This window comes from Penicillium expansum, assembly GCF_000769745.1.
Source record: "Penicillium expansum strain MD-8 chromosome Unknown contig26, whole genome shotgun sequence".
Taxonomy (NCBI): domain Eukaryota; kingdom Fungi; phylum Ascomycota; class Eurotiomycetes; order Eurotiales; family Aspergillaceae; genus Penicillium; species Penicillium expansum.
In genome coordinates, this window is record NW_015971439.1 from 18,131 (window position 1) to 42,134 (window position 24,004).

Below are 24,004 nucleotides of genomic sequence, written 5' to 3' on the forward strand. Positions count from 1 at the left end.
GTCCTCCGGTGTTGGGCCGTGTGAGAATCCAATAATTCGAATAACAAAGGACCTCGATCCACCGAGAATGCGAAAATCGATACACCCCCCTTGGTCTTTCAGTATTAACTCTTCCCCCTCACCGAACTCTTTCAAGTTGACATCAGCATCTTGAAGATTCCGCAACAGCGCTCCGAGGGCTTTATTGGACCTTTTCACGAGTGAGCTTTCAAGCCGTTTAGAGAGCTGAAAATAATCATCTAAGAAACGGTGCAGTAGCGGCTAAGACGTACGACAATATGCCTAGGTGAAAACACCACGATTTGCCGGTTAAACGTCACGCCAAACCATGGTCATTTCACCGTTACCTCCGTTTACACTATATCGGAGGGGGACTGCGAATTACTCTGTTAGGTTTATCTCGACCCTTTTAGTTTAGCGCTCTTTGTCCGTGTGCAGATCGTAGCATTAGCACCTTAGCGATTAGCTTGCATAGCAACCAGGACCTATCTCGCCCCTTCACTCTTATTCAACGGTATTCTTGTTCGAAGCATGGGTGGGTGTCTCAGGCATCCAAACCTGGCTGCTTCTCTGCTTCTTCCCCCGCTCTCAGTTCACTTCTCTTCTCTCTTCTCTCGTCCGCGCCAGTGTTGTTAGTGATCAGGCTAGGTAGACGCGTTCCAGTCTCCGATTCTCTGATCCTTTCTTCTCTCGGGTTTTGAGCCCGAGTCTTCTCTCAATTCTGCTCGGACCTGCTAGATAGCAGTCCTCACAATGAATGTATATGTATAATGTGTCTGAGGTAAAGAATGGACTGACAACGCCCTCAAAAGGACAATTGCTATTGTTGTTAGTTAATAGGTCAAATGGAATTTTTCACCGATTTACTAGTGAGCCTGCTTAAATAGTCTTGGAGGTATGCTGAGGTCTATAGATTTCATCTAGGTTATACTAGTTATGTTACGTGCCAGGTCGATCAATGAAGAAAGAGTGCATTCCAACGAGAATAACAAAGCTAGTAAGGAGATAGAGAGAGAGAGAGAAAAGGAAAGAGAGAGTTGGCAGAGCATGGGGTTTAAACAGTAGAGCGCTCCCCCATGCTAGCAAACAATCAATCAATCAGACATCCCTCTTTCCTAATTAGGCTTAGTAGCTATTACCCGATTAGGCATAGTAGCAATCTGTAGAACAAAGGAAAGAAAGCAAACGAATGTAAAGGTTGCAAACAAAGCAAGCGAACAAGCATGTGACAAAGGAAAGAATAAGAGAGCGTAATGCATGCATAACATGCAGATCGTGACAAGTCATTCAGAATAACCCGAGAAACTCGCTCAGGCGCGAGCGAATGATCCAAAACCTTTTAGAAACAGGAAATTTTCCAAGCAATCTTAACAATCTATAGAGCTCTGCATTGTGATGAGCTTTCATTGATACCTAGGTCTATAGGAATCGATTTGTCGAGGGCAATGGAATACAAAGAGATTTGTAGATCGAAATGTGTTAGGTATCCCATTGTAATGATTGTTGTTCATACCTAAGGGATTGCCTTCTAAGGTTGTAGGGCTATCACCTATTAGCTATATTATAGTAGATTGAAATTTATCAATAATAGCGCATTATAATTAATAGCCTGGGATTCTGTAGCCATTCAAATTAATCTATAGGCTAATTGAATGATTATATACTGTCTGAATAAGTAATTTCCTATTCAGCTCCCAAGCTTCAATCTATTCGGCTTATAAGTAGAAATATATATATCTATCTTCGTAGGTAGTTCCTTGAGTTAGCTTCGTTCACCTTACTTTGTTTTACCCCAAATTACCAATCGACAGTGAGGATCTTCAATATTGGGAGCCCTTGATACTGAAAAGTTACTAACTCGGTATGTTAGTCCAAAATGTCGACTGCGGTGTGTGCGGTGTGCGCGGTCACCGCACCCACGACCACTGGCGACATGCCCAAGGCAGCGCCAATGCCGGGCAAGGAGCCCCAGTCATCAACATCGCTGTAAGAAGCCGTTCTTTGACAAATTTAAACCCAGAAGACTCATAGTGACTGATGGAAATAGGGGTCGGTTTTCGGTGGGGTCGCGGGAGTGGGCTCCACGACCACCAATTTGGCCTGGGGCCGGGGCCGTGGCGGAGGCCAGAACCGAGGAGGGCGGGGCAGTGGGTGGGGAGGAGGAAGAGGAAGAGGACGAGGGGCCCTGTTGCCAAGGGCCAATGCAGACCACCCCGGCCGGCTGGAACGGCTGGAGGCTGCATTTTCCCAGCAGCAGGAGACCATTGCTCGCCTCCAGCAGGAGAATGCCGAGCTGTCGCGCCTGCGACTCCAAGAGGGGAGCGCAGAGCAGGTCAATGAGGAGCCGACTGCTGCTCTCTCTATCGCAGACGGCCTTGATGCTAGATTCGACATCAACATACATGTATCTCGACTCCGAGGCAGAGGAGATGACGAAGAGTCCCTCTCAGTAGATGTATCGGGATGTTCGGATGGATCATCCTTTATTAGTGCATATCTCCAGATCCTGTAGCTTCTTCTACTTTTACAATGATCAGAATCTATTCAGTATCTTGATATCCTTTCGCATATCGTAGTTCCTGACACGGGAATTGAAACTTCCATCTTCGGTGCAATTTCCGGTTTCTTTTTTTCCATTGATCTTCAATGCAAATTCGATATAATGACCAGTCGGTTATTATACGCGGCCTTCTCGGTACATGCGTACCGTGGGGCGAGGCATTAGTACGAAGTATCGATTGTGGATCTGGGACAAGTCCAGTTTATGATTAGGGCACCATTAAGTTCACGTAGACTGCGTCATCGAGCTCCTGGAAACTGGCGCCTGGCAACCGCACGCCTATCCCTCACTAGATAGATCAGAAGAAAGCTTCGGGAGATCAATTGCCTGGTAGGAATATTGCCTGGTAGGAATAGTCATTGGAGGATCTCACAAACAACGCCGTGGATTTGCCATTGGATACGCTTTCACAATTTCTGAAACGATGTTCATTCTGTCAGTTTATGAGTGCATTGAGGAATGCGGTCTCTTTCGGGGACAAGTGAGCGTCAGTGCTGTTTGTTTTCGAGTTGAAGTGCGTAGACTTGGGCAGGGGGTCGCAGGAAACGAGTGGATTTGTGGCTGGCCCCAATATCGGTTAGGTGAACGAATCGGTTATCCCTGAATTCGGTGCTGAGTATACTTATGCAGTATGGAGAGGAAATGTCTTCATCAAACAAGTTGACTCACTGGTTGGTTCGTCGGAGAGATTGAAAGCCTGAAATCTGAAAATGCGAGGACTGAAGCACGAGGAGAGCCCTCCTGCCTTCCTAACCAGCGTTTTCTCGCCTCCATCTCATCTTTCCCACACTTTCATCTCACTCTTCGCACTTCCAAAATTACCATCAACAGCATTCACCTACATCATGGGTAAGCAGATCCGCGTGCGTGAGACCGTCAACGAGGCTCTGCCTCCTCTACTGAAGACAGATTTCCACACGAATGCCAATGCCGTACACCGGCTTATTTACAACGGCGAATTGAATTATTGGCCAAACTTCTGTCAAGATGTACGAGCAACAATGGATAACCAACATTGGAGCAACAGGGTTATCGGATACACCCTGAATACCCACGATCTTGATGATAATAAGGTTTTTGTCGGAGATGAGACAGGTGTGCAGGGAAGGTTTCAACAGGCGATTGGTCAAAGACTTGGAAAGGTGTTTGAAGCTCAAAGGCTTGATATCCAGTTTGCCGATTTCAAATGTCTTCCTAATTTAGGGAACAAAGTTCCTGATTGTGTTATGAAGACATCAAGAAATGAGTTGAAGCTTGTGGGTGAGTTGAAGGTGCCGTGGGTTATCCATCACCGTATCAAGGATCACCTAGAATTGAGGCCCTTCCGCCAAAAGTCTTATTTTCGAGTCTTAGTGGGCCAGGTTCTTAGATATATGAAAGAGTTGGGGTGTATGTATGGCTTTCTCTCGAATTATGAAGAAACTATCTTCCTCCGACAACGACATAACGGTACGACATGGGTCGTGGATTGCTCCCCAGTGATTCTGGCCTCCAATGTCTACACCAAAGGATCTCCGACGGTGACCGTGAGAGAATGCTTTTTCTACATTGCGATCCTGGCGCGTCAACAAGGTAAGGTTGATAACCAACTACCTCCAAAAAGCTGGGTGGAATCAATATGATAGGACACGAGAAAACTCCGCTTTATTTATGGAGCTGCGAGTAAGCTCCCCTCTCCTACCAATGTAGAGAGGTGCGGGCATCTCTGAAGACAAAACTCCTTATGCGAGTGGATCCCTTTCCTTTGTCGAATGTGTGATCAAATGTCTAGAGGCCTTAACTTAGCACTTTATTCAGTCTCTAATGAATCTTGTCAACCTACTCAAATTTCCTGGTTGCTTTCAACGTAATTGACTAGTTATCTGGAGTAGTCGTGAACTTAGGGAGTCGTCAACTCACCCTTGTAACTCCCTGAGTGTGCTCCAATTGTCTTTACGGGGTGGCGAAGTCGGATGACGGCCATAGTTTTGATACAAGCTTCAAATATAGTTATATGTATACAGTTTGAATGATCTGCAAACTCTCTTCCAAACACAGATATTCTTGGCCGACTACGAAGGTTCAGAGCGGCCCTGGGATCAATGACTAATTTAGTGCCTGAAGATGCCTGAATTTGCTTGATCTTCTGCTGGCAGAAAATGAAGATATCTGAGAATAAAGCAGTTTACTGGAGGAGTATCAAGTGAATTTTGAATACGCGGGAACATAAATTAGGGAGATCGTTAAGAACTGGATTGATCACGAAGCAGAATATTGGAAGACACTAGACTATTACTCGCACCTTCAAAAGAGAGGAGTTACTCCAATAAGGAGCTCGTCATGAGAGATACTCTACTCACACCTCAACAAAAGAGGGGAGTTTACCTTCGAGGACCACTGAAGCGGCACCTGGGTGTTCTCCCTGTCACCAATAAAAACCTGTATCACCACTCCCATTCATCAAGGTTCTCACAAACGCCGGACGCGGGTGGTTTGATCAAGCGGTAATAAGCCAGAATGCAATCCTCCCACTTTTCGTCAGTTGGATACGAACCGCGAAACCCCGAGATCCATAGATCGGCGGATTCTTTGTCCCATATAATCTTTGTGATATTCTCCCCTCCTGGACCCCAGCCAAAGGACGACATTTCCCTGATTTTGCGTTAGCATGATCCCAAGGACTTAACTCCGCACTTACTCATATGCAGCCCGGAACTTTCGGCGAACGAGATCACGTTTTGGTCGCTCGAATGACCAGAATAGCTCCGGAGTAAGGACCTGTCCGCGGACCTTATCCCAAACAAGATAGGTTATGTATCCTCCAGGTACAGGTCCGTGTTCCCCTTGCACGGATTGGCCATATCCAAGTAGTGAAGGTACACTTTTGCATCCACCTTGTCTGAACTTCTTCCGAGCTTTAGCTTCCTGCTTTTCAAAATAAGGATTTGCCTGCTGGGCTCGAACTTCCGGCAGAAGGAATTCTGTTTCCTCATCAGGACCTTGACAGTAGACTCTCATAAAGGCTTGATTATATGGGAAATGGTGATTGTGACATAGATACTTAGCCTCCCAACCGGATGGTTGTTCGTCGGGATCAGAAGTAGGCTCACGCACTCCATCGACTCTATTCTCATAAAGCTTCTCGTCGATCACCCATGTACTCGCGTTCAGCCGGAGAGCTGTGGATCCAGGAAGGGCGATCTGAGTGCCTTTGAAAATCTGAGAGATATCAGTCATCTTGAAGGTTGCGAGGATAAAAAGGGAAGAGAGTTCTGAGAGAACAGAAGAGGAAAAGAAGGGAAAGTTCTGAAAGAAATGAAGGGAGATGGACTTTGTGGGCCAAATGGTCATTTGGTGGTCATTGGTTTCCACCGTGATACACTATGGTGCCTGAGGCAACACCTCACTGTGAAACACGACTTGCTACTGGCCAATTAGGTGATGTCGAAGACTCTGGTTTTTATTACCTATTCCTGGCAATTCATATATAGGCGTAATTACTTGCTGGATAATAAACAAACACAACAAACATAATAGTGGGCCTGCTTTCTCAGACTTCCGACACTCACTACGAAGGGGTATAGGGGGGCATGCATAGCGTCTAGCTCGTTTTGGCCTGATTCCGGCCTGATTGGTGCCTTGGCGCCTAAATATTTGCCGGCAGAGGAAAAAGAATTACCATTATACAATGTAGTTATTCTATTTCTCTTCCCTCTTTTCGCCCGCAAACTCATTTCGGCCTCAATCTCACAAAGTTAGACTCCATTCTACCTAAATCGCCGTCGCCGTTCCTGAATCTGACCCTCAGATCGTTGTGCCCATCACCGCGATGCCCAACGTCATGTTTACTATCTTCGCCGCCATGATCTGAAATCAGAAGTTGAAAAAGCTTCCAAGGGTAGAGAAAGGCGTTTCAGGCAGTTGGCGAGGGTCAAACATGATGGACTGGTTGCTCTGATTGCGATGGAGCAAAGTCAACGCTTAAGAATGTGGGGATGTGGATCTTTGTGGGTCGGGAATAGCTTCAATACTTTGTATGTACACCATTCTGGAATGATCAACAATATAGCTTCTCTTAAAGTATACTGCGTAAACCGGGTTCACGGCAAGGTATGAGGTTCTGGAGTGTATGGAGCAGGGTCCCCGGTTGTTGACGAACACGTCTCCCACGAGTCCGTAGGTGCTGGAGCGCAGTTCGCGCCCAACATGTAGGCTGGTCCTCGTCATCTCCGACTAATGAGGCCGGGTATGTGCTGGGCGATGGCTCCAGTTGGCTTCCTTTCCGTAGTAGCGAAAGAGATTCTTTGCGGTCTGGCTGAGGGACTAGACGCGAGGGGAGATGGTGAAGAAAGGTGTTATATGTGTAGAGGAGTAAAACCTCAGCAACCTAAATCATTTCAGAACTTCCTTCACATTTCCTATCTGCCCCTCCTATTTCCCGGCATCCTTCACCACTTTATCTCCAGCCTTTCATACATTGACCGTTGATTCCGTCTTCATGAACTCCTCATCGTATGATCACCATCACCGTTGATCCCCAATCTTCGGCTATCCTCCTCCAAGCACCATTGATTCCCGTCTTTGGCTGTCCTCCCACAAGCATGTCGACATCAACGCCGCCCCTGACTCAAAACCCAACCCATCGCGATTAGGCATTAGCACCTGAGGATAATTCATAGTGAGTATCCCTCCAGATCACCCTCGATATACTGTTCAATGACTAATATGATACAAGTTCCCCTGCTGAAGAGACCGGACACCACTCTATCGGCGCCCCGCTAAGGGTCCCGAGTACCGATGCCGGAGGAGACTTCCTGGCGCCTAGCCCATGGGCAACATACACAAAGCGGCTTCCCTGGAAGGTGGCAGGACATGGCAATTTATTAAAACCGACGCTATCAAAGTCCTGCTGAACGCAGACTCTCGCCACGAGCCCATGCAACGTTCCACGAACCATAGTACGGGTAAAAGACTGGATGAGAGGATCGGCTACCAAGCCGCAAACGTTGAGTCGGCTTTGATACAGATAGTCGGAACCGTTTCTCCCCAAGAATACGAGTCCTGTCTGAAGAATGAAGGACCATGGGGTCACCCACTATACCCAGCATATCTAGCATACCCAGCACCATACTCAGCACCATACCCAGCACTGTACCCAATCAGTCGATTTCGCAGCATTTGACTAATCTGCCTCTATTTCCCAATCTGGACGTGATTAATCAGCATGGGCTGCTGGGTATGGGGCTGCTAGACGGGGAAACCTCCCGAAGAACCTGTTCTTGCTTAGTCAGCACGACAAAGTGCCCAGGTGACTACCTAGGTAAATACGGACATTTTCTTTCACGATGGGAACCACACAACATGGGACAAACAGACCTCTCCCTGGACCATGTATGGGTTTCATGCGAGGTGGCAAGGAATGTGTGGGCGGCGGCAACGGAAATCTGGGACTATTTGGGATCGAATGTGGACCTCCGCAACTCCAGAAACCTCGATCGCGTATGCCTCGTATGACCCCGGAGACTCCCGAGACCCCCGCGCCCTCCACCACACCCAAGAAGAAGAAGAAGAAGAAGAAGAAGAAGAAGAAGGAGAAAAAGAAGAGGCTGCGCTCCGCAAAATTGGCGAACCTCAGTACCTTGGCGCGCAACGCCGCCCACGGAATGAAAGAGGGCTTGGCAACTCCGCCGCCGGGTGGGGTGGCTGGCTTGGTATGCTGAGGTGATACCGAGGCGACGGCGTTCCTCTGTTGTTTTATACTTTTCTTTTCTCCGAGAACCTTAGGACTAATCCGAGCCCCTCTTACCTTTAAGGCTAAGGTTTTGTTTAAGTTTTAAGGTTTCATATAGCCGTACAGCTTCAAATTTAGCGAAGGCGTGTAAGTATACCAGTCTTTTCCAAGCAAATGACTGGGTTTTCGCTCCACAATTTCGCATATTTAGGCTTATAATAGTTTCCGACCCCTGGCCAGGATACACCTACACAGATCTTGTAGAAATATCGAATTTAAATTCACATTTCAAATAAAGTCAGGTTCTACCAGAGATCTAGGTAGTGGGGGAGTGTACGATTACTTAACCACTGCCAGCCAAAATATTAATAAAAATCAATGCGTAGTGAAAGTCCAAATTTGGCAATCAATTAATTATCGCCTATGATAAAGCCGCCAGGCTTATAATAGACATGCAGCAACAATCACACGCTAAACCCAGTTGGTACTATGGCACTAGCCCTAATTACATCTATAAGACCGCCTGTACGGAATCACCACGATTATCCCCCCAAATACCACGCAAAACCATGGTCTTTCCGCTGTCCCCCTGGATTACACCATATCGGATATTGGATGTAGTCTGCTTTTAATTTAACACTTTTGGCTTTGTGTGCACCCGTGCCTGGTTAAAGTCCCCTCCATCCAACAACTCTGATTTTCTTTTTCGCCTTCCTTTCTCCTACGCCTCGCAGGTGAAGCATTTGCCATTGGCCCGGATCACCGAGCTCCTAGGCACCGCCACCCACTTTTCCCCGTATGACTCGTCGGCTCCTCTGCGGCCCCGCGGCTGTAATCCGAGCTGCCCTCCCTCTGTTTTCCTCCTCAGCCCCGACCATAGCACCACCGGATTTCAATCAGCCGGCCTATATTTGGCCTCTACGTATATAGGCGCATTTGCCTTACACTCTTTTAGGATAATCATCCCTATGTAGCGGGACTGCAAATCTGCCTCTAGGCCTATACACTCGGGCGAGAGCACAGTCAACCCTAGCCGATAGCGCTCCCAATCTAGAACCGAAGATAACCAGGTCGGATCAATTTAATAGACTGATCAGACTATCTTAGCTGTGATTTGCGTCAGCCGGCTCTGCTCAGTCAGCGTAGTTAAGTGATTAAGGGAAAGTTTCTTTCTATAATAACTGTAATAGTTCACAGCGGTTTTATCGAGGCCTAGGATAGCCTTAGGATCTACAAAACGGCGAGGCGGCGGCCCTAGCTATATATAAACATCCTCTCCTCTTGATTTACACCAGTGTATCGCGCAATAACTTCTAGGTATCTACGCCTCTCCGCCTATCTTATTGAGTCGCCCTGGGATTATATCGGTTGGTTCTATTGGTGATTAGCCTAGAGGATGGGATAGAAGGACAAGGAACCTATTATGCAGACTGGAGATGAAGGGGGCGTGGTCCGGTTTTACGCGCTTGGTGTTCTGTCTCGAACCATAGAATGACTGGCGAGCAGAGCCGATTCACATCAGTGATAGTGACACTGGGTGCAGATGATACGCAGATACACAGTTCTCTAGGAATAGCAGTATCATTTTGGGATGATCTCGGGGACGTGGTCGCCCGTATGTTTGAGAACTGCGTAGCCCCGATCAAGGGCGCCTTGTGCTAGAAATCCTCACTGGTGTCATGATTGGTTTATATAGAGAATGAGATAAACAGATAAAGTAAGTTTTATTCTGCTGGTGTAGGTTGCGCTTGTTACGGCGTATACCGAGGTGATCGACTCCGCACTGACGATAACAAACTTGAAGGCTTTCACACTCCGCTACCATTTGTACTAGATACGTCGAGAAGTAACGATATATAGCATGCTAGAAATAGGCGTTTTTAAGACCGAGGTCACTATCCTAAGTCAACACTAATATTCGAAAAGATGTTTTCCCCCGATCCTGCTATATACATGTCACGGTCACCTTCGAGTGACAGATCATCATCCAGCGTGACCTCTATCATGTCTTCCATATCGCTTTGAAGGTAACGAGGGCGGTCATATCTCCTATCTGGCCTTTTTGACTAGAGTTGCTTTGTTAACGCTTTTGCTTGACAGAAACTGAAAACGGACCTTGCGATATTGTACCGCGATAGTTTACTTGCTTTGGGCCACAAACTGTCGTTGCAAGTCATCCGTGCGCCCACTAGACCCGGCCAATCTATGATCAACTAATTCACCAAATGGCATAACAACTCTTAATGCCGCCAACACACTTGAAAGTGGAATAACCAGCTTTCAACCCAAAAGCTTCTGTTCCCTCGATTGCTCGGCAATTCGAGCATCCAATATAGCGTGGTAGCCAACCACGACACATATATTCTCCTCCTCATCGATAGTTCGCTCAAATTACTTCTGGACATATTCCGAGTTCACGATATCCCCACGATATCCCGAACTACTGTCCCTGTCCATTATTATTGTCCAGGTAATAGGTCTTGACTTGCTTGGTGGTGACGTGAATCGAGCAATTCGTACGGCTTGACACCGGTAAGTACAGAATCAGAAGCTATGTTGTTTCCAGTGGCAACACCGGATTGCTACTGCGCTTCAATAGCTCGACCTAGGGGATGACTGATAAACTTTCGATTGATATCACACTGCAAAGTTGGACGATGACTGCCGTAGGAGACTCCACGAGTCTGATCAAAGCTCACTGAGCTTTGCAGATGGAGAGATTTTATCGCAATACTCGCCACTACCAGCAACGGGGAGAGACACTAGTAAACTTGCAGTTGCAGGGGTCATGCCAATCGACCACCTAAATTAGGCTTAATATGTTTGATTTTTCAGACTTACGAATTCTAAGGCTCTCATCCACCAATATACTCGAGTGTAACCTTCATACAAACCAAAGATACAGCATCATTTTATGCTATCTGATAAATCAATTTTTTTTGGCTGGATTGGTAAGTACTAGCGCGTGTCATTCGCTCCTTTCTCCAGGAGCAGTCTGACTGTGCTTTGATGGCCGCCGGCCGAGGCAGCTTGTAGCGCTGTTTTATAAACGCCCCCTTGGGCGTTAACATCAGCACCATAATCCATCAAAAGCTCCACAATGGAATCGAAACCTGCCCGTGATGCAGTTTGCAATGGATTACCGTAGCGGCCCCCCTTCGCATTGACGTCCGCCCCCCAAGCTATCAATAGCTGTACAACATCCTTGTGGCCTTGAAATGAGGCAGCAGCTATTGAACTGCCAGCAAGGATACTGTTGAGGGCCACTGAATCATTTCCTCGGAAATTGACGTCTGCGCCATGGTCCAAAAGTAACGTCACAATTTCCACTTTCCCCGAGGCGGCCGCCGCAACCAGGCTACTGCCAACAATCTTAGAGTCATTGCATCTTCCTGCGAAGCCTAAATCCAACAGAATACGGAAGCTAGCTTCACCTCCGTTCACGGCGGCTGCATTCAGGGCCGAATAATGAAGGCCCTCATTGAGCTTAATCTCAGCGCCGTTCTGTAAGAGTAAATAGACAATTCGGTGGTGATTTTTGAACGCGGCTGCCTGGAGCGCGTTGCCAAAGAGTCCACCTCGTGCATTGACATCAACTCCTCGGTTTATGAGTGCTTCTGTGACAATGTATAGGCCAAGGAGAGACGCGTAATAGAGGCTTTTGGGGACATCTTGCTCTCTTTTTGATAGATCGCGCCGATTCCAATCGTCCGGATCGGAGACCCGGAGCCAGTTAAGATAAGCTGGACCTTGACTCTGATCCATGAGCCGCAAGATGTCATTAAGGAAATTTTTCGTTGACTCTTCCCGGTAGCCTGCCTGGAAAGCATTTTTTGCGTGGTCTTGCCAATGTGTCGCAGCGTAGACGAGAAGGGGGAGCTTTGTAAATGATTCCAGCGAAAGACATTCAGGCTGATTTAACAGGAGTAGATAAGTTACGCATGCATGAGCCAGGTATTGATTTGCCGGTAGCTCCGCAATATGGAAGGAGGACAAAGCCGTTGATTTGAGCCGACTAGACATCAAATACTCTTTAACAGAGTAGTGTGCAAGCTGCACTTCACCGTTAGATATCCGAATAAGACTCGAGCAAATGGTAAGAATATCCAATTCAGAAAACAGCCTGTCTTCCTCAGACAGAGCTAGGACACCAGGCTTGATAATCAGTGTCTCTGCAATTTCAGCTAATCGGAGAGGTCGCACAACAAAGGCCAACCACTGAAGCACCTCGTATGCTTGTTTCTGGTATTGCGTATCTATACTCGCCAGTATCATATCGTAAGTCTTCGCCAACGTTTTTGGCATCAATCGCAAAGTTTCTCTAACACTTCTGAGGGTGAGACAGGATCTCAGATGCTGCAGTTGGCATTCCACCCAACGAAACCTAACACCATGAGAGATAGCTTAGCAGGAGAGATAAATCAAACTTACATTCCATGAGAACCTGAAGTCAATGCGGCCTCTATTTCTGCTTTAACATGATTTGGCCGCTCTCGCAACATGGGATCCCTCGATAGAGAGTTGACCACATAGGTCCGTATGTCCATATTCACATCATCGAGAGACATGTAGATCACATTCTTTGAAACCTGCCCTAAAGCGGAACGACTGATCTCCGTAGTGTCACGACTTGTGACCAGTATACTATATCCTGCGTGAGAGCGAACAAGATTAGAGATCAAGCTTATGATCCCTTGCCGTTCGCCACATTCGTCTAATGCATCTATGATAAGATACACTCGGCGAAATTGTTCGGTAGTTGCATGAAGAACTTTCAACAATTTCTCTCCACGCAACCTGCCCCGGTGCTCTTTGAAATCGTCACAAAGCGACCTGAACTGAATAGGGAGCTTCTCTTGTTGATACACCAACTGAACGATGACCGAAAGCAGAAGTCCTTCCACGCTTTGCTTTTGCTCCTCTTGAAAATTGTCGGAAATCACCGGTACAGCAATGTATGTTCAAAATGACAGATGTGTATGACTCTAACTAACTAAAATGACAAGAATCCCCTATTTGATAATTTGCTAGGGCATAACTGACTAAGCTTAATATGCAATCTGTATAGGGCCCACTATTATAGCGGTCCATGTATTTTCCGAGGTGTTGAATACTTAGGTTCCTAGTCATGTATTGTAACATAGCTTTCGACAAAAATAAAAATAAAAATACGCAAGCCCAACGCCCGATTTTCTGATCACGTGAGGTTTTACGCGTTCGATTGCTGCAGAACAGAGGACAGTTTTACCGCACCCGGGGATTCCAGAAAGTAAGACAATAGAAGGCGAGTTGAGCCAGCGGTTGAAGCGTTCTGAGTCCACGAGCCACGAGCAGGTAGTCGGCTCATATAGTTCACATGCCGTTCTATGATTAGTCGACGGGTCAGGTGCGGAAAGCAACTGCAAGGCTTCATCAAATTGTAATTCTGCGTATGTTAGAACTAGCGTTCTATTAGAGAAATGTATGGTAGTTAGACTTGACCGACCGGTTTTTGCGATACCTAAATGATCAATACCGATCTGCAAACTCTTGATTCTCTCCGTGATTGCTCGAGACGTCCTCCTGTATAATCAACGTTAGGGTCTTATCAAGGGAAGGGATTCGTGAGCCCACAGTTGAATATCTTGTAAGGTAAGGCTAAGTGACATCTTATGTCGCTCAACTGCCGCAAGGGTCTCGCGCACTTCCTTTTCGTGAAAGGGCCAAGCTAACCCCCCTTTTATTTTCGATCTCCTATCACTGTTCAACCTTGCCCTCAGAGGCACTAGCGCCTTTTCAAGGCTAGCCATAATTCTGGCGAGAGCTTCAAGGCCCAGCCGCGGGAAGCAGATCTTCTTGGGCATGAGGTTGAACTAGCTCTTGCAGCGTTGCAAGGACAACGGTGGTATCGCGTATCTCGGCTGATAACTTTTTTTTATCGTCCGATGCATTTACTGTATCATTGATGTATTTCACCAATGAAGTAGTCAAGCCAAGAAGAGCAGTAATGCTAGCCGCAACACTTAAAGGGTCTGTCATGATGGAGCGTGCGAGACTAGAAGTTACTGCTGCTGGTGAATTACACTCGCTGCTAAAAGATAAAGGGGAAAATATGTCTTCCTTGAACGGCGAACGTCGACACTGGTTGTTGACGGAGTTTCCGAAAGACCTGAGGATTGCACTACTATGGATGGTGCCGTCCTAAACGTTCACGGCTGAGGAAGACTTCCCGAAGTCCCACAACCGAATTCGAGATGTAAGGTCGTAGTCACGAGGGGGGAATAGTGGGTTAATCAAAGATAGATTGGATGATTAGGGAACTAGGTTCTGGACTGGCAGTATGGAAGGTATTTCTGTAAGGTCAGTTATCTGCTTAACAGTTTGGGGCCAACGTATCTGTCAGCCTAAAATCACGGACCTCGTCGACGTGCCCCGCCTATCTATCACCCGTGGACCCCACCATCACTTACTCAACCGTCGAACTCATATCATCGCATCCTTTTACAACTTGCATTTCCTGTAAGTTCTCCCACTTTTGTCTTTGGGTAAGTACATCACAGAGATCAAACTTACATTGACCGAGCTCACCAATCACCATTATTAGATAATCAATACATATTTCCAACCGAAACCCATTCTTTCTTTCAGTCCCACGCTCAATAATCAGATGAGCCGTTCAAAGTGCGATTTCAACAATGTCTCGACGGCGGCCACATGCGAGAAATGCGGAGCTGAATTGGCGGTCCCAGTTTACCGACTATCCAATGACCCTAGAGAATAACAGCGCCTGGCCGTTTTAGTAGAATTGTTGCCGTCGGAACATGTGGGAAGGTGGATTCACTGAATACGGATATGTGTTTAAGAGTGATAGATTAATACTATGGGAGAAGTAGGCTATCTAGGCCACGCACAGTTGAAATGGTGATTCTCAGATGAGTTTAACCGAATAGGGGGGCCGTCAGGTTGTCAGGTGGTATTTTACCAGTTGCTCCTAGTGGGTTATAGTAAGAAGTTAGTAGGGGGTAGTAGTTACCAGTCGGAGGTGGGAATGATAAATTACAGCTAAAAACCTCGTCAGGTTGTCAGGTGTTTTTTCCTAGTAGCTCCGAGCTTATTAGTATCTCCTGGAGTCCTACTAGGAAAAAAACCTGACAACCTGACAACCTGACAACCTGACGACTGCCGCACCGCATGGCCATAAACCGACATCATGGTGAATGCTTGATTATCGCCCACTAACACTAAGTCCCAAATTAGTATTGTCAATGCTGACATACTATTTATATAGGTAGTTGGCTATGATGGCAGTGGAAATGCCACGACTTTACGATTTCAGACTACGCCATGTGGTGACCATTAATAACACTCACGAGCAGACTAATAGCTCGGTATAGATCTACTCGGCGCTCTATCTGGCATCGTTCCTCGATACCTCCAAATGACCCATCCTGCAGTAAGACCTGTTAGGCAACAGTATGGTTGAGAGAACAGATCATTGACGTTGGGGGCAAGAGAAGCATGAGGCAAGTATAACCTAGAGCACTTCTGACATAGCTGTGACCAGTTAGCAGTGCCTAACAGTACCTAACCTAACTACTAGGTTTTAAATGTGTGATAGAGCCGCGACACTATGAATTGAGCTGTTCGTTAGAATGTTGAATCTAACGCTAATGTACACCGGGCAAGCGCACTATGTATATCATACTATGCTACTAGGTACGTATAGACTTCGGCACAACCCACTCTAACCCAACCCAAAATGGGGTTTGGGTCCATTACTTCGACCCAACGATGGGTTTTGGGTTATTAGTGATAACCCAAAACCCATTAGGTAAAAATAGGTTCAAATACGTTATTATTGGGTTATTGGGTTTAACCTATTAGGTTTTGGGTTAGAGGTTCCGACCTAAAATGGGTTCTGCCGAAGTCTAGGTACATACTTACACTATACAGAAACGCCACGATTCTACCCCGCAAAACCACGCACAATCGTGGTCTTTCCGTTATGACTTATACCATATCGGACTACTTGGTTAAAGGCTGCTTCCGGTTTAGTCATATCAATTATGGTTTAGCGCCACCGGTTACTGTGCGTTCCCGTGCGTGGTTCTATATAATCCCTGCCATCGCCCCTTAACTCTTCGCTATATTTCGCCCGCCCGCTTTTCCTTTCTCCTCGTTTCCCTCTGTACTCTGCAGGTGAGGCATTTTTGCTATTGATCCGGATCACCGAGCTCCGCCACCCTCGTTGTCCCTGGCGCGACTTGTAATCCCTCGAGCGCATATGCGCTGCTTTCGCTCGCCCGGCCCCGTTTCACCTTGTATCCCATCATTACGCACGAGATGAGGCTATTTTGCCCTTAGTCCGCTGCGCTGAACTACGGAGCCGTCGCTTCGCCTGTCAATCGGTCGGTCTATTGTCAAACTACTACGAATCTAGATGTATTCACCCTACGCTATTTTTAGACAATCGCGTTTGCGTAGCGGGGATCCAAATCTGCCTTAGGGATGCAGAGGCTGATTGAGGGCCTTATCGACCTTTGCTGATGGCGCTCCTGTCATCTTGGAACCGAGGAAGACCAGGACCGGACTGCTCAGCTTATCATGACCGGCCAGACCGTCTCGGAGGCCTTCGCATCAGCCAGAAGTTGTGAAGTCCGCGAGAGTTTACGAGACAAACACAGTGATATTTCATTCTGCTTCGATGGTCGCAAGATTCCATAACGGTTATGTCGAAATACTAGATCTGAAAAACTGCAAGGCGATGATGTTGGAACCGCGTGCAAACATCTATTTCCTCGATCTACAGCCCTTTTTCTCGCGGTTGTTCTTCCAGAGATCTACGCACCTCCGACCCCTAATCTCGTTGGCTAGAAGATCGATTGACATAGAGGACGAGATAGACGGATAAAAAAACTTGTTTTACTTCTAAGCAACAGCGTCGCGTGGACTAGAGATGATGAGGGGGTCGTTTATCTCCGTTCTAGTCCATCTGACGCGTTTCGTCTTCTATCCTAGGCCCTGGAACGACTGGCAAGCAGAGCTCAACTAACCCAGTGATGATTACACTAGGCGTAAACGATGCGTAGACGTGCAGGCTGCAGGAATAGTGCCTTAAGACCGAAATCCTCGTTAGCTTCACGATCGATAAGCATAGAGGACAAGATCCTGTTCTTCGAAATGCATGTTGAGTAAAGGCTTGAGCGGTAGACGAAATGTCCTCGGCTAATCCCATGAGCTAACATGGTGATTAACACGTGCCACTTTATTGCACGCTATTTCATATTTGACCCACGTATCTGACCTATCTTGTCTTAATTACTAACGCAATCGCTACAGTATGTGTCAATGCCGCTCTATACTCCAGTGTACTCGTATAGATAGGATGTTCTATTAACCGCTACTTTTTATAGGGTTTTCCCTATTCAATTAGTCGAGTATATCGCTATTTTAATCTAAATGTATTCAGAAGAAGTATTTATTTGCGGACATGGATAAAAAGATGAAGATAGCTCGCACGTTAAGCAGTGTGAACAACATTTATGGCATAAATAATATCTCCATAAGATTCTAAAACATAATAATCACCTGTCTAAAGCTTCTCAAAGACCTCAACAGCAGCCTTAGCAGTAGAAGTCGCACTAGCAGGGTTCTGACCAGTAACAAGACGACCATCAACGACATGGAAGTCATCCCAAATACCAACAGAGCGCTCATCTATCAAAAAAAGTCAGTTAACACTCAAAGATTCTCCAATGCAAAGAGAAAACTCACACTTAGCACCAAGACGAGCAGCAAGCTCCTCACAAAGCTCAACATTCCAACTCTTCAAATCACCAATAATACCCATAGTATTCTCAGCCTCGGTAGTAAACCCAGTAAGACGACGACCCTGAATAACAGGCTTTCCAGTCTCACGATCAAGGATATTGGCAAAGATAGCCGGACCGTGACAAACAGAAGCAACAACACCACCACTGGCCCAGACCTGCTCAGCGACCTTCTGCAGTGAAGTCGCAGTCGGGTAATCGATCAGAGCAGCGTGGCCAGCGGAGGCATAGAAAATTCCATACTGCGATGCGTCTAGGTCGGCGGCTTTAGGCATATTGTCCAGCTTCTTGCGGAAGTCGCTGTTGACGTCGTTCCAGACTGTCAGGTCGTCGCCGTTAAGGAAGTCGGGTGTTTGAGAGAGCCAGTCGGCGGTGTAGGTGCCTGTTTCGGAGGCGAGGTCGACTTCGAAGCCGGCAGCTACGAGGAAATTATAGGGGTGTAGGGCTTCAGTGATGAAGAGGCCTGTTGTTTCTTTGTTCAGAGTGGCTTTGGCCGAGGTGATGGCGATGAGGGCTTTGCGAGCGGGAGCCATTTTGAAGGTGGCTGGAATTTGAGTTGGGATTAAACTTGAATTGCTTTGGATTCCTTTGGATTGATGCTGATAATGATAATTCTGGAACTGGCAGATCATCTGGTATTTATGTCCGTCGACTTGTCGCATTGGGGATTTGTGTAGTATCGCCCAGTCCGTGCGCATGAACTCCGCAACTCCGCAACTCCACCCTTAGCACTCCGCGACTCCGTCAATCCGTGATGAGTGCCTGTTTCAAGACTGAATGATTAGTGGAAAGCCAGTTAATGTATGCATTCAATTGAAGTTTAGTAGAGCTCCACATTCTGCCCCCAGAGCTACGTGGTCACCAATCTTGAGACTCCGCAACTCCGGACCATCGATGGTTTCAACCTTGGAATTTTCATATTCATGATTTGTCCTTGCAGGATTGGTCATTATGTTTCCGAGTAAAAGGTCAGATCCTCAGATCTCAGATTGGAATTGAAACAAATTCTCAGCTTCTGGCCAGAGCGCGTCCAGATTGTTCCAGAAATCCACATCAACCGCCATGTCAAACAAACTCAAATCTGGTGCAAGAACATTTGTGTATGAGCTCCAGTCTCTTAGTGATGAGCTCGAGGAAGCATCGAATGAGAGACCTTGCGGTAGACTCATGGAATCATCCATAGAGATAGTTTGGACGCCATTCAAAGGATCACGCTGGGACTGGTTATGCCTTGCCAGGAAATCAACCTTGGCGCATAGATCTCGCATAATTTTGGCCGCATTAGCCGCAACAGAGAACTTGGCACCGAAGTTATCGAACACATCAACTGCAAGGCCGATTGCATTCCTGGCTTCGGTGGCCAATGGTGGATCCGGATACACCATGACAAAGCCAATCAATGTCATAGCTGCATTCCATTGGCAGTGGAAGGCCTCATGCCACCCATCGAGAATGGAAGTTTCTACAAGAACCTGTTGCGTAATCTTCGATAGCATGATAGCATGGGAAGCACAGCGCATAGCGATCTCCTCCGCTCGAGATCCTGGCGACGGCTTGGAAGATAAGGAGATCAGTGGTCGGTATAGATTGACGCTGAGGTGGTGGTATGAGTGTTCAAGAAGAACGCGCTGCCGCTGGAGCCAGAGTGGAGCGAACTGCTCGATTGACAGGCGTGTGCCATCCGTCGAAAGAGGCCTGCCATTATTTTGACGCTTCAACTTTAGAGATTCTGGTACGGTGTTGCTCCATTCTTTCAGGATCTGGATATGTGGAAACAGAACCTCCGCGCTGGCTTCGAGGGCATGACGATCATCCCATATCGTCTGGCCATTTCGCAAGTGAAGTTCCCGATCATAGAAGCTCGTGTAGGCAGCTCGTACTTTGATATATAGCTCCGTCTGGTGGAGGTTATAGCTCAGCCAGGTGGAATTGTTGCCAATAGGTGCAAAAGCGGACCCTGACATTCTTGCAGCCTCTAAGCTATCACTAGGTAGACAAGGCATGACATGAGAATCACGCAGCAAGAAAGGACGACCGAGCTTCATTCCGGCTTTGCTATCCATAAGATAGACCGCCCACCATAAGCTTCTCCGCATTTCGCGGTCTTGCTCAGGCATGCTCGGCGAGGGATCCAAATGGAGTCCCAAAGCGTAAGCGGTGCGAACAGCTTGACCGATTGAATTGTCCAACATATTGTGGAAAGACCCGCCGCACAGATAGACTGCGCAGAGTAAATGGCATTGTAGTGTTGAAAGGTAGGGACTTTCGAGCTCGTATGTGAGCAGCGTCTGCCCACGCCAAAAGTGCCATCGACCAGCAACCAAAGCATCCTTGCCTTCTACAAGGAGCCCTTGGGTGTCTGAGGGCAGAGCTGAAATACCATATTGCATACACATGGCAATGATGATATCGACGAGGGCTGAAGGTTTTCGTTCTTTGCCACCAGACACCCATAAAGACTGGTAATGCTTCTTGAACTGGGTTTCATCCAATATTGGGAATAATGAGGTGTGATATGTGTGCCAGAAGAAGTTGATAAAATACTCCTCTTGTATCGGGCTTAGGTAAACACCGGCATTAGAAAGTTTCCCCGTTGAGACCAGCCTACGTACTGGGTCTATGTCGGGGCCTTCTGGTCTGTCCAGCAATTTGTCGTCACTTGCTGAGATGGGTAACAAATTGTTGGGAGAATGTGTCTGTTGAAGATTGAGACTCAAATACACACTGAGGCGCTGGATGAAAGAATGTAGTGATGACGGGCCAAGCCATGTATCATTGGATGATCGCGCAGGGCGAAGCTGTATGCCGCCCCAGTATTTTTTCAAATCACTCGAGTCAGAAATTTCAGAGTTCCTCGATGAAAAGACACGAGGTGGCGATGAGGAAGACCCTGTTGGTGTGGGAAGAGTATTGGTCTCATGGGACCGCTGCTCCAGTTCCGCTTCTAGCTGCTGGACTCTCTGCTTCAGCCACTCAATCTCCTCAGAGGCTTGCGTGAGCGTAGATGCTTTGGGTGCTCCACTGTTGCTGCATATTCGGTCTATTGTTGTACAGTTTGAACAAGGGACTTTGTTATCGCACTTCCTGCGTCGGAGTCGGCATTCATCGCATGCCCTAGCCACCTGGACCCGCTTCTGGCGCCGGGATGCCACTTGACGCCCCGGAAGCCCAGGCACCGAAACGCTCGGCCGAGTAGTCATGGGTAATCACTGGATAAGCTGGGCGACTGGGACAGACGTCAGCAAGATATACATCCTGGAAGTGAGCAGGCACTCGAGCACCTCTTTGCTCCTGAGAAGTTTGCAGGGTTTGCATACGCTCGGTGCCTGGCCCCACCAAGTTGTTAATGGCTTAGGCAGCGATTACTTGTCGGCGTAATGAAGTCGGCATACCGGAGAATTTATTAATCCTGTATGTTTTGTAATTTATGTTATATAATCGAGACTCCCTTCCAAGGTTTCCAAGGTTAGTTAGTTAACTAACTAACTAGTTAATGATAATTAATTCGTAGGGCAAGTCTAAATTTGGTAATGAATTCTCGCCTCTGATAAAGCCGCTGGGCTTAGGATGCCTTAGGCATCTGCCAAGAAGTCATGTGTGCCTTACGCTTTTCATTACCTTATGTCGAAAGCTATGTTACAATACATGACTGGGAACCCAAGTATTCAATACCTCGGAAAATACATGGACCGCTATGATAGTAGGCCCCATACAAATTGCATATTAAGCTTAGTCAGTTATACCCCAGCAAATTGTCAAATAGGGGATTCTTATCATTTTAGTTAGTTAGAGTCATACACATCTGTCATTTTGAACTATACATTACAATACCAGTGATTTCTAACAGTTATAAGCCCGGAATCATTCTATTTAAATAGATCTATCTATATATAGATCACCTTTTAACCTCGCTGTCGCCGAATTAGTGGATAAATTGATACCTAAGTTAACCCCTAAATCATCGAAGGTAACCCCTAACTCCTCGAAAAAGTATTAGAAGTTATTAGTATACTAGTATTAATATAACTAATTTATATCTCTCCGCGATATCCTCTTACGTTATATTAAAAAATATAGAATTATAGGATTCCTAGCTACTATATATTAAATCGATTACTATTTAATATGATATATAGGAGTTATATAACCTATCCTAACTAAAGGTACTAAGTTAATTAATAATACCTATACTAATATTATTAATTAAAGATACTAAGAATAAATACCTAGATAACTAGTTTTAAACTAAGTAATCTATATAGATAGACTAAATAACTAGTAATACTATTTATACCTAGAAAAAGAAGGGTTTAAACTAGGTTATAACCGCTATTTATATTACTATTTATATAATATACTAGAGTTTTATTATTAAATATAAGATACTATAAGAATTACTTAGTAATTTATATAAGAGATTTATACTAAAAAGCGATCCTACTTATATAGCTAGACTCTATTAGTAATAGTATAACCTAGATTAAAGGTTAGATTATAATATAAATATTAATAAATAGCTTATTAATTAAGAAATAGTCTAAAAATAGTATAAGAGAGTAAAAATAATTAAGGCCGATAATATTAGTAGTTAATTCCTTAATACTATATTAGTTATATTACCTAGTTTTTATAAAACCTAGGTCCTAAGACTATAAGATAAGAGTAATATATCTTTTACTAAGTTACTTAACTAATATAAAGCCTATTAGAATATTACCTATAATAAGCTAAGAGTTTAAAAAGGTATCTTAAAAATAGCTTTTTTAACCTAGTAAAGCTATAAAAAAGCTAAATAAAGGGAAGAAATATTAGTATAAAAAAGACCCTATCCTTATAAGAAGCCTAATACTAAGTATTCTCTATAGAAATATTAGGATATATACCTTAATAATAAACTACTATTATATAATCCTATATAAATATTTAAATAGAAATAGGATAAAGCTATAAAGACTAACCTTATCTAGAAAACCTTTATAAATAGTAAGCGAATAGAGATAATAAAGAAAAAAGAAATAAGCTCTTAGTAAGTAAATACTACCTTTACTAATCTAATATATAGCTTCTTCTTAGTTAAAACTAGTAAGCTATTAGTAGATAAGCTATTAGCTAATAGGCTAGTAGTAAGTAAGCTACTAAAAAGTAAGAGAAATAACTATTCTACTACTATTATATCTACCTAAAACTATACCTAAACTAATAATATTAAACCTATTAGAAAGTAATAGGTTATTAATACTAGTATATAAATATATATATATAATAACTAAGGGTTATTTATAACTTTTAAAGATATATAGAGTAGTATTAAGATAGGAGATATAGAGATAATTATTAATAGGATAGGTACTATAATTATCTATAGTATTAGCTTTATATTAAAGAAAGTAGTTAGGATAGAGCTATATAATATTAAATACTTACCTAATTTCTATAGTAATCTAATATCCTATAGATTAATAATAAAGGGAGGATTATTAATAAATTTTAGGACTAACTATATTAAAATAATAGATAGATCACTAGTATACTAAGTATATTAAAACTAAAAGTTAACCTAGTTAATATAGCTAGTAAGGTTCTAATACTCTAAATTAATACTAAAAGACTTAGTATTTATAACTAAGAAATTAGTATAAAAACCTAGATCTAATAGATCTATATAGATCTAGTATAGGCGCCTAGGCTATATTAGTAAAGAGTATATTACTAAACTAATAGAGATAACTAATAGGATTACTATTAAAAGTAACCCTAGTAAAGAATAATAGGTATATAAAGCTTAATTAACTAGTAGATACCCTAAGGTAGATCTCTTACTAGAAGATAGGCTAAGTATATAGAATAATTAGATAGGTCTANATAGGTATATAAAGCTTAATTAACTAGTAGATACCCTAAGGTAGATCTCTTACTAGAAGATAG

General features: G+C 45.0%; 7 protein-coding genes across 7 annotated transcripts; 3 read left to right on the forward strand and 4 right to left on the reverse strand.

Annotated features, from left to right (window-relative positions):
- Positions 1-1,863: 1,863 nt before the first annotated feature.
- On the forward strand, positions 1,864-2,512 carry PEX2_010560 (uncharacterized protein; the record flags this gene model as incomplete). Its single annotated transcript, XM_016738333.1, has 2 exons — positions 1,864-1,986; positions 2,048-2,512. 2 exons carry the CDS (start codon positions 1,864-1,866, stop codon positions 2,510-2,512), a joined length of 588 nt encoding a protein of 195 aa, XP_016594443.1.
- Positions 2,513-3,270: 758 nt separating this feature from the next.
- On the forward strand, positions 3,271-4,182 carry PEX2_010570 (uncharacterized protein; the record flags this gene model as incomplete). The annotated part of the gene is made up of 1 exon (XM_016738334.1): positions 3,271-4,182. One exon carries the CDS (start codon positions 3,271-3,273, stop codon positions 4,180-4,182), a length of 912 nt encoding a protein of 303 aa, XP_016594444.1.
- Positions 4,183-4,983: 801 nt separating this feature from the next.
- On the reverse strand, positions 4,984-5,776 carry PEX2_010580 (uncharacterized protein; the record flags this gene model as incomplete). The annotated part of the gene is made up of 2 exons (XM_016738335.1): positions 4,984-5,191; positions 5,238-5,776. 2 exons carry the CDS (start codon positions 5,774-5,776, stop codon positions 4,984-4,986), a joined length of 747 nt encoding a protein of 248 aa, XP_016594445.1.
- Positions 5,777-7,932: 2,156 nt separating this feature from the next.
- On the forward strand, positions 7,933-8,421 carry PEX2_010590 (uncharacterized protein; the record flags this gene model as incomplete). Its single annotated transcript, XM_016738336.1, has 2 exons — positions 7,933-8,250; positions 8,389-8,421. The coding sequence occupies 2 exons, from the start codon at positions 7,933-7,935 to the stop codon at positions 8,419-8,421; spliced, it is 351 nt and encodes a 116-aa protein (XP_016594446.1).
- Positions 8,422-11,228: 2,807 nt separating this feature from the next.
- On the reverse strand, positions 11,229-12,575 carry PEX2_010600 (ankyrin repeat domain-containing protein; the record flags this gene model as incomplete). The annotated part of the gene is made up of 1 exon (XM_016738337.1): positions 11,229-12,575. The coding sequence occupies one exon, from the start codon at positions 12,573-12,575 to the stop codon at positions 11,229-11,231; it is 1,347 nt and encodes a 448-aa protein (XP_016594447.1).
- Positions 12,576-17,841: 5,266 nt separating this feature from the next.
- Positions 17,842-18,612, reverse strand: PEX2_010610 (ThiJ/PfpI; the record flags this gene model as incomplete). Its single annotated transcript, XM_016738338.1, has 2 exons — positions 17,842-17,966; positions 18,024-18,612. 2 exons carry the CDS (start codon positions 18,610-18,612, stop codon positions 17,842-17,844), a joined length of 714 nt encoding a protein of 237 aa, XP_016594448.1.
- A 444-nt stretch (positions 18,613-19,056) lies between these two features.
- Positions 19,057-21,279, reverse strand: PEX2_010620 (Zn(II)2Cys6 transcription factor; the record flags this gene model as incomplete). Its single annotated transcript, XM_016738339.1, has 1 exon — positions 19,057-21,279. One exon carries the CDS (start codon positions 21,277-21,279, stop codon positions 19,057-19,059), a length of 2,223 nt encoding a protein of 740 aa, XP_016594449.1.
- Positions 21,280-24,004: the final 2,725 nt, after the last annotated feature.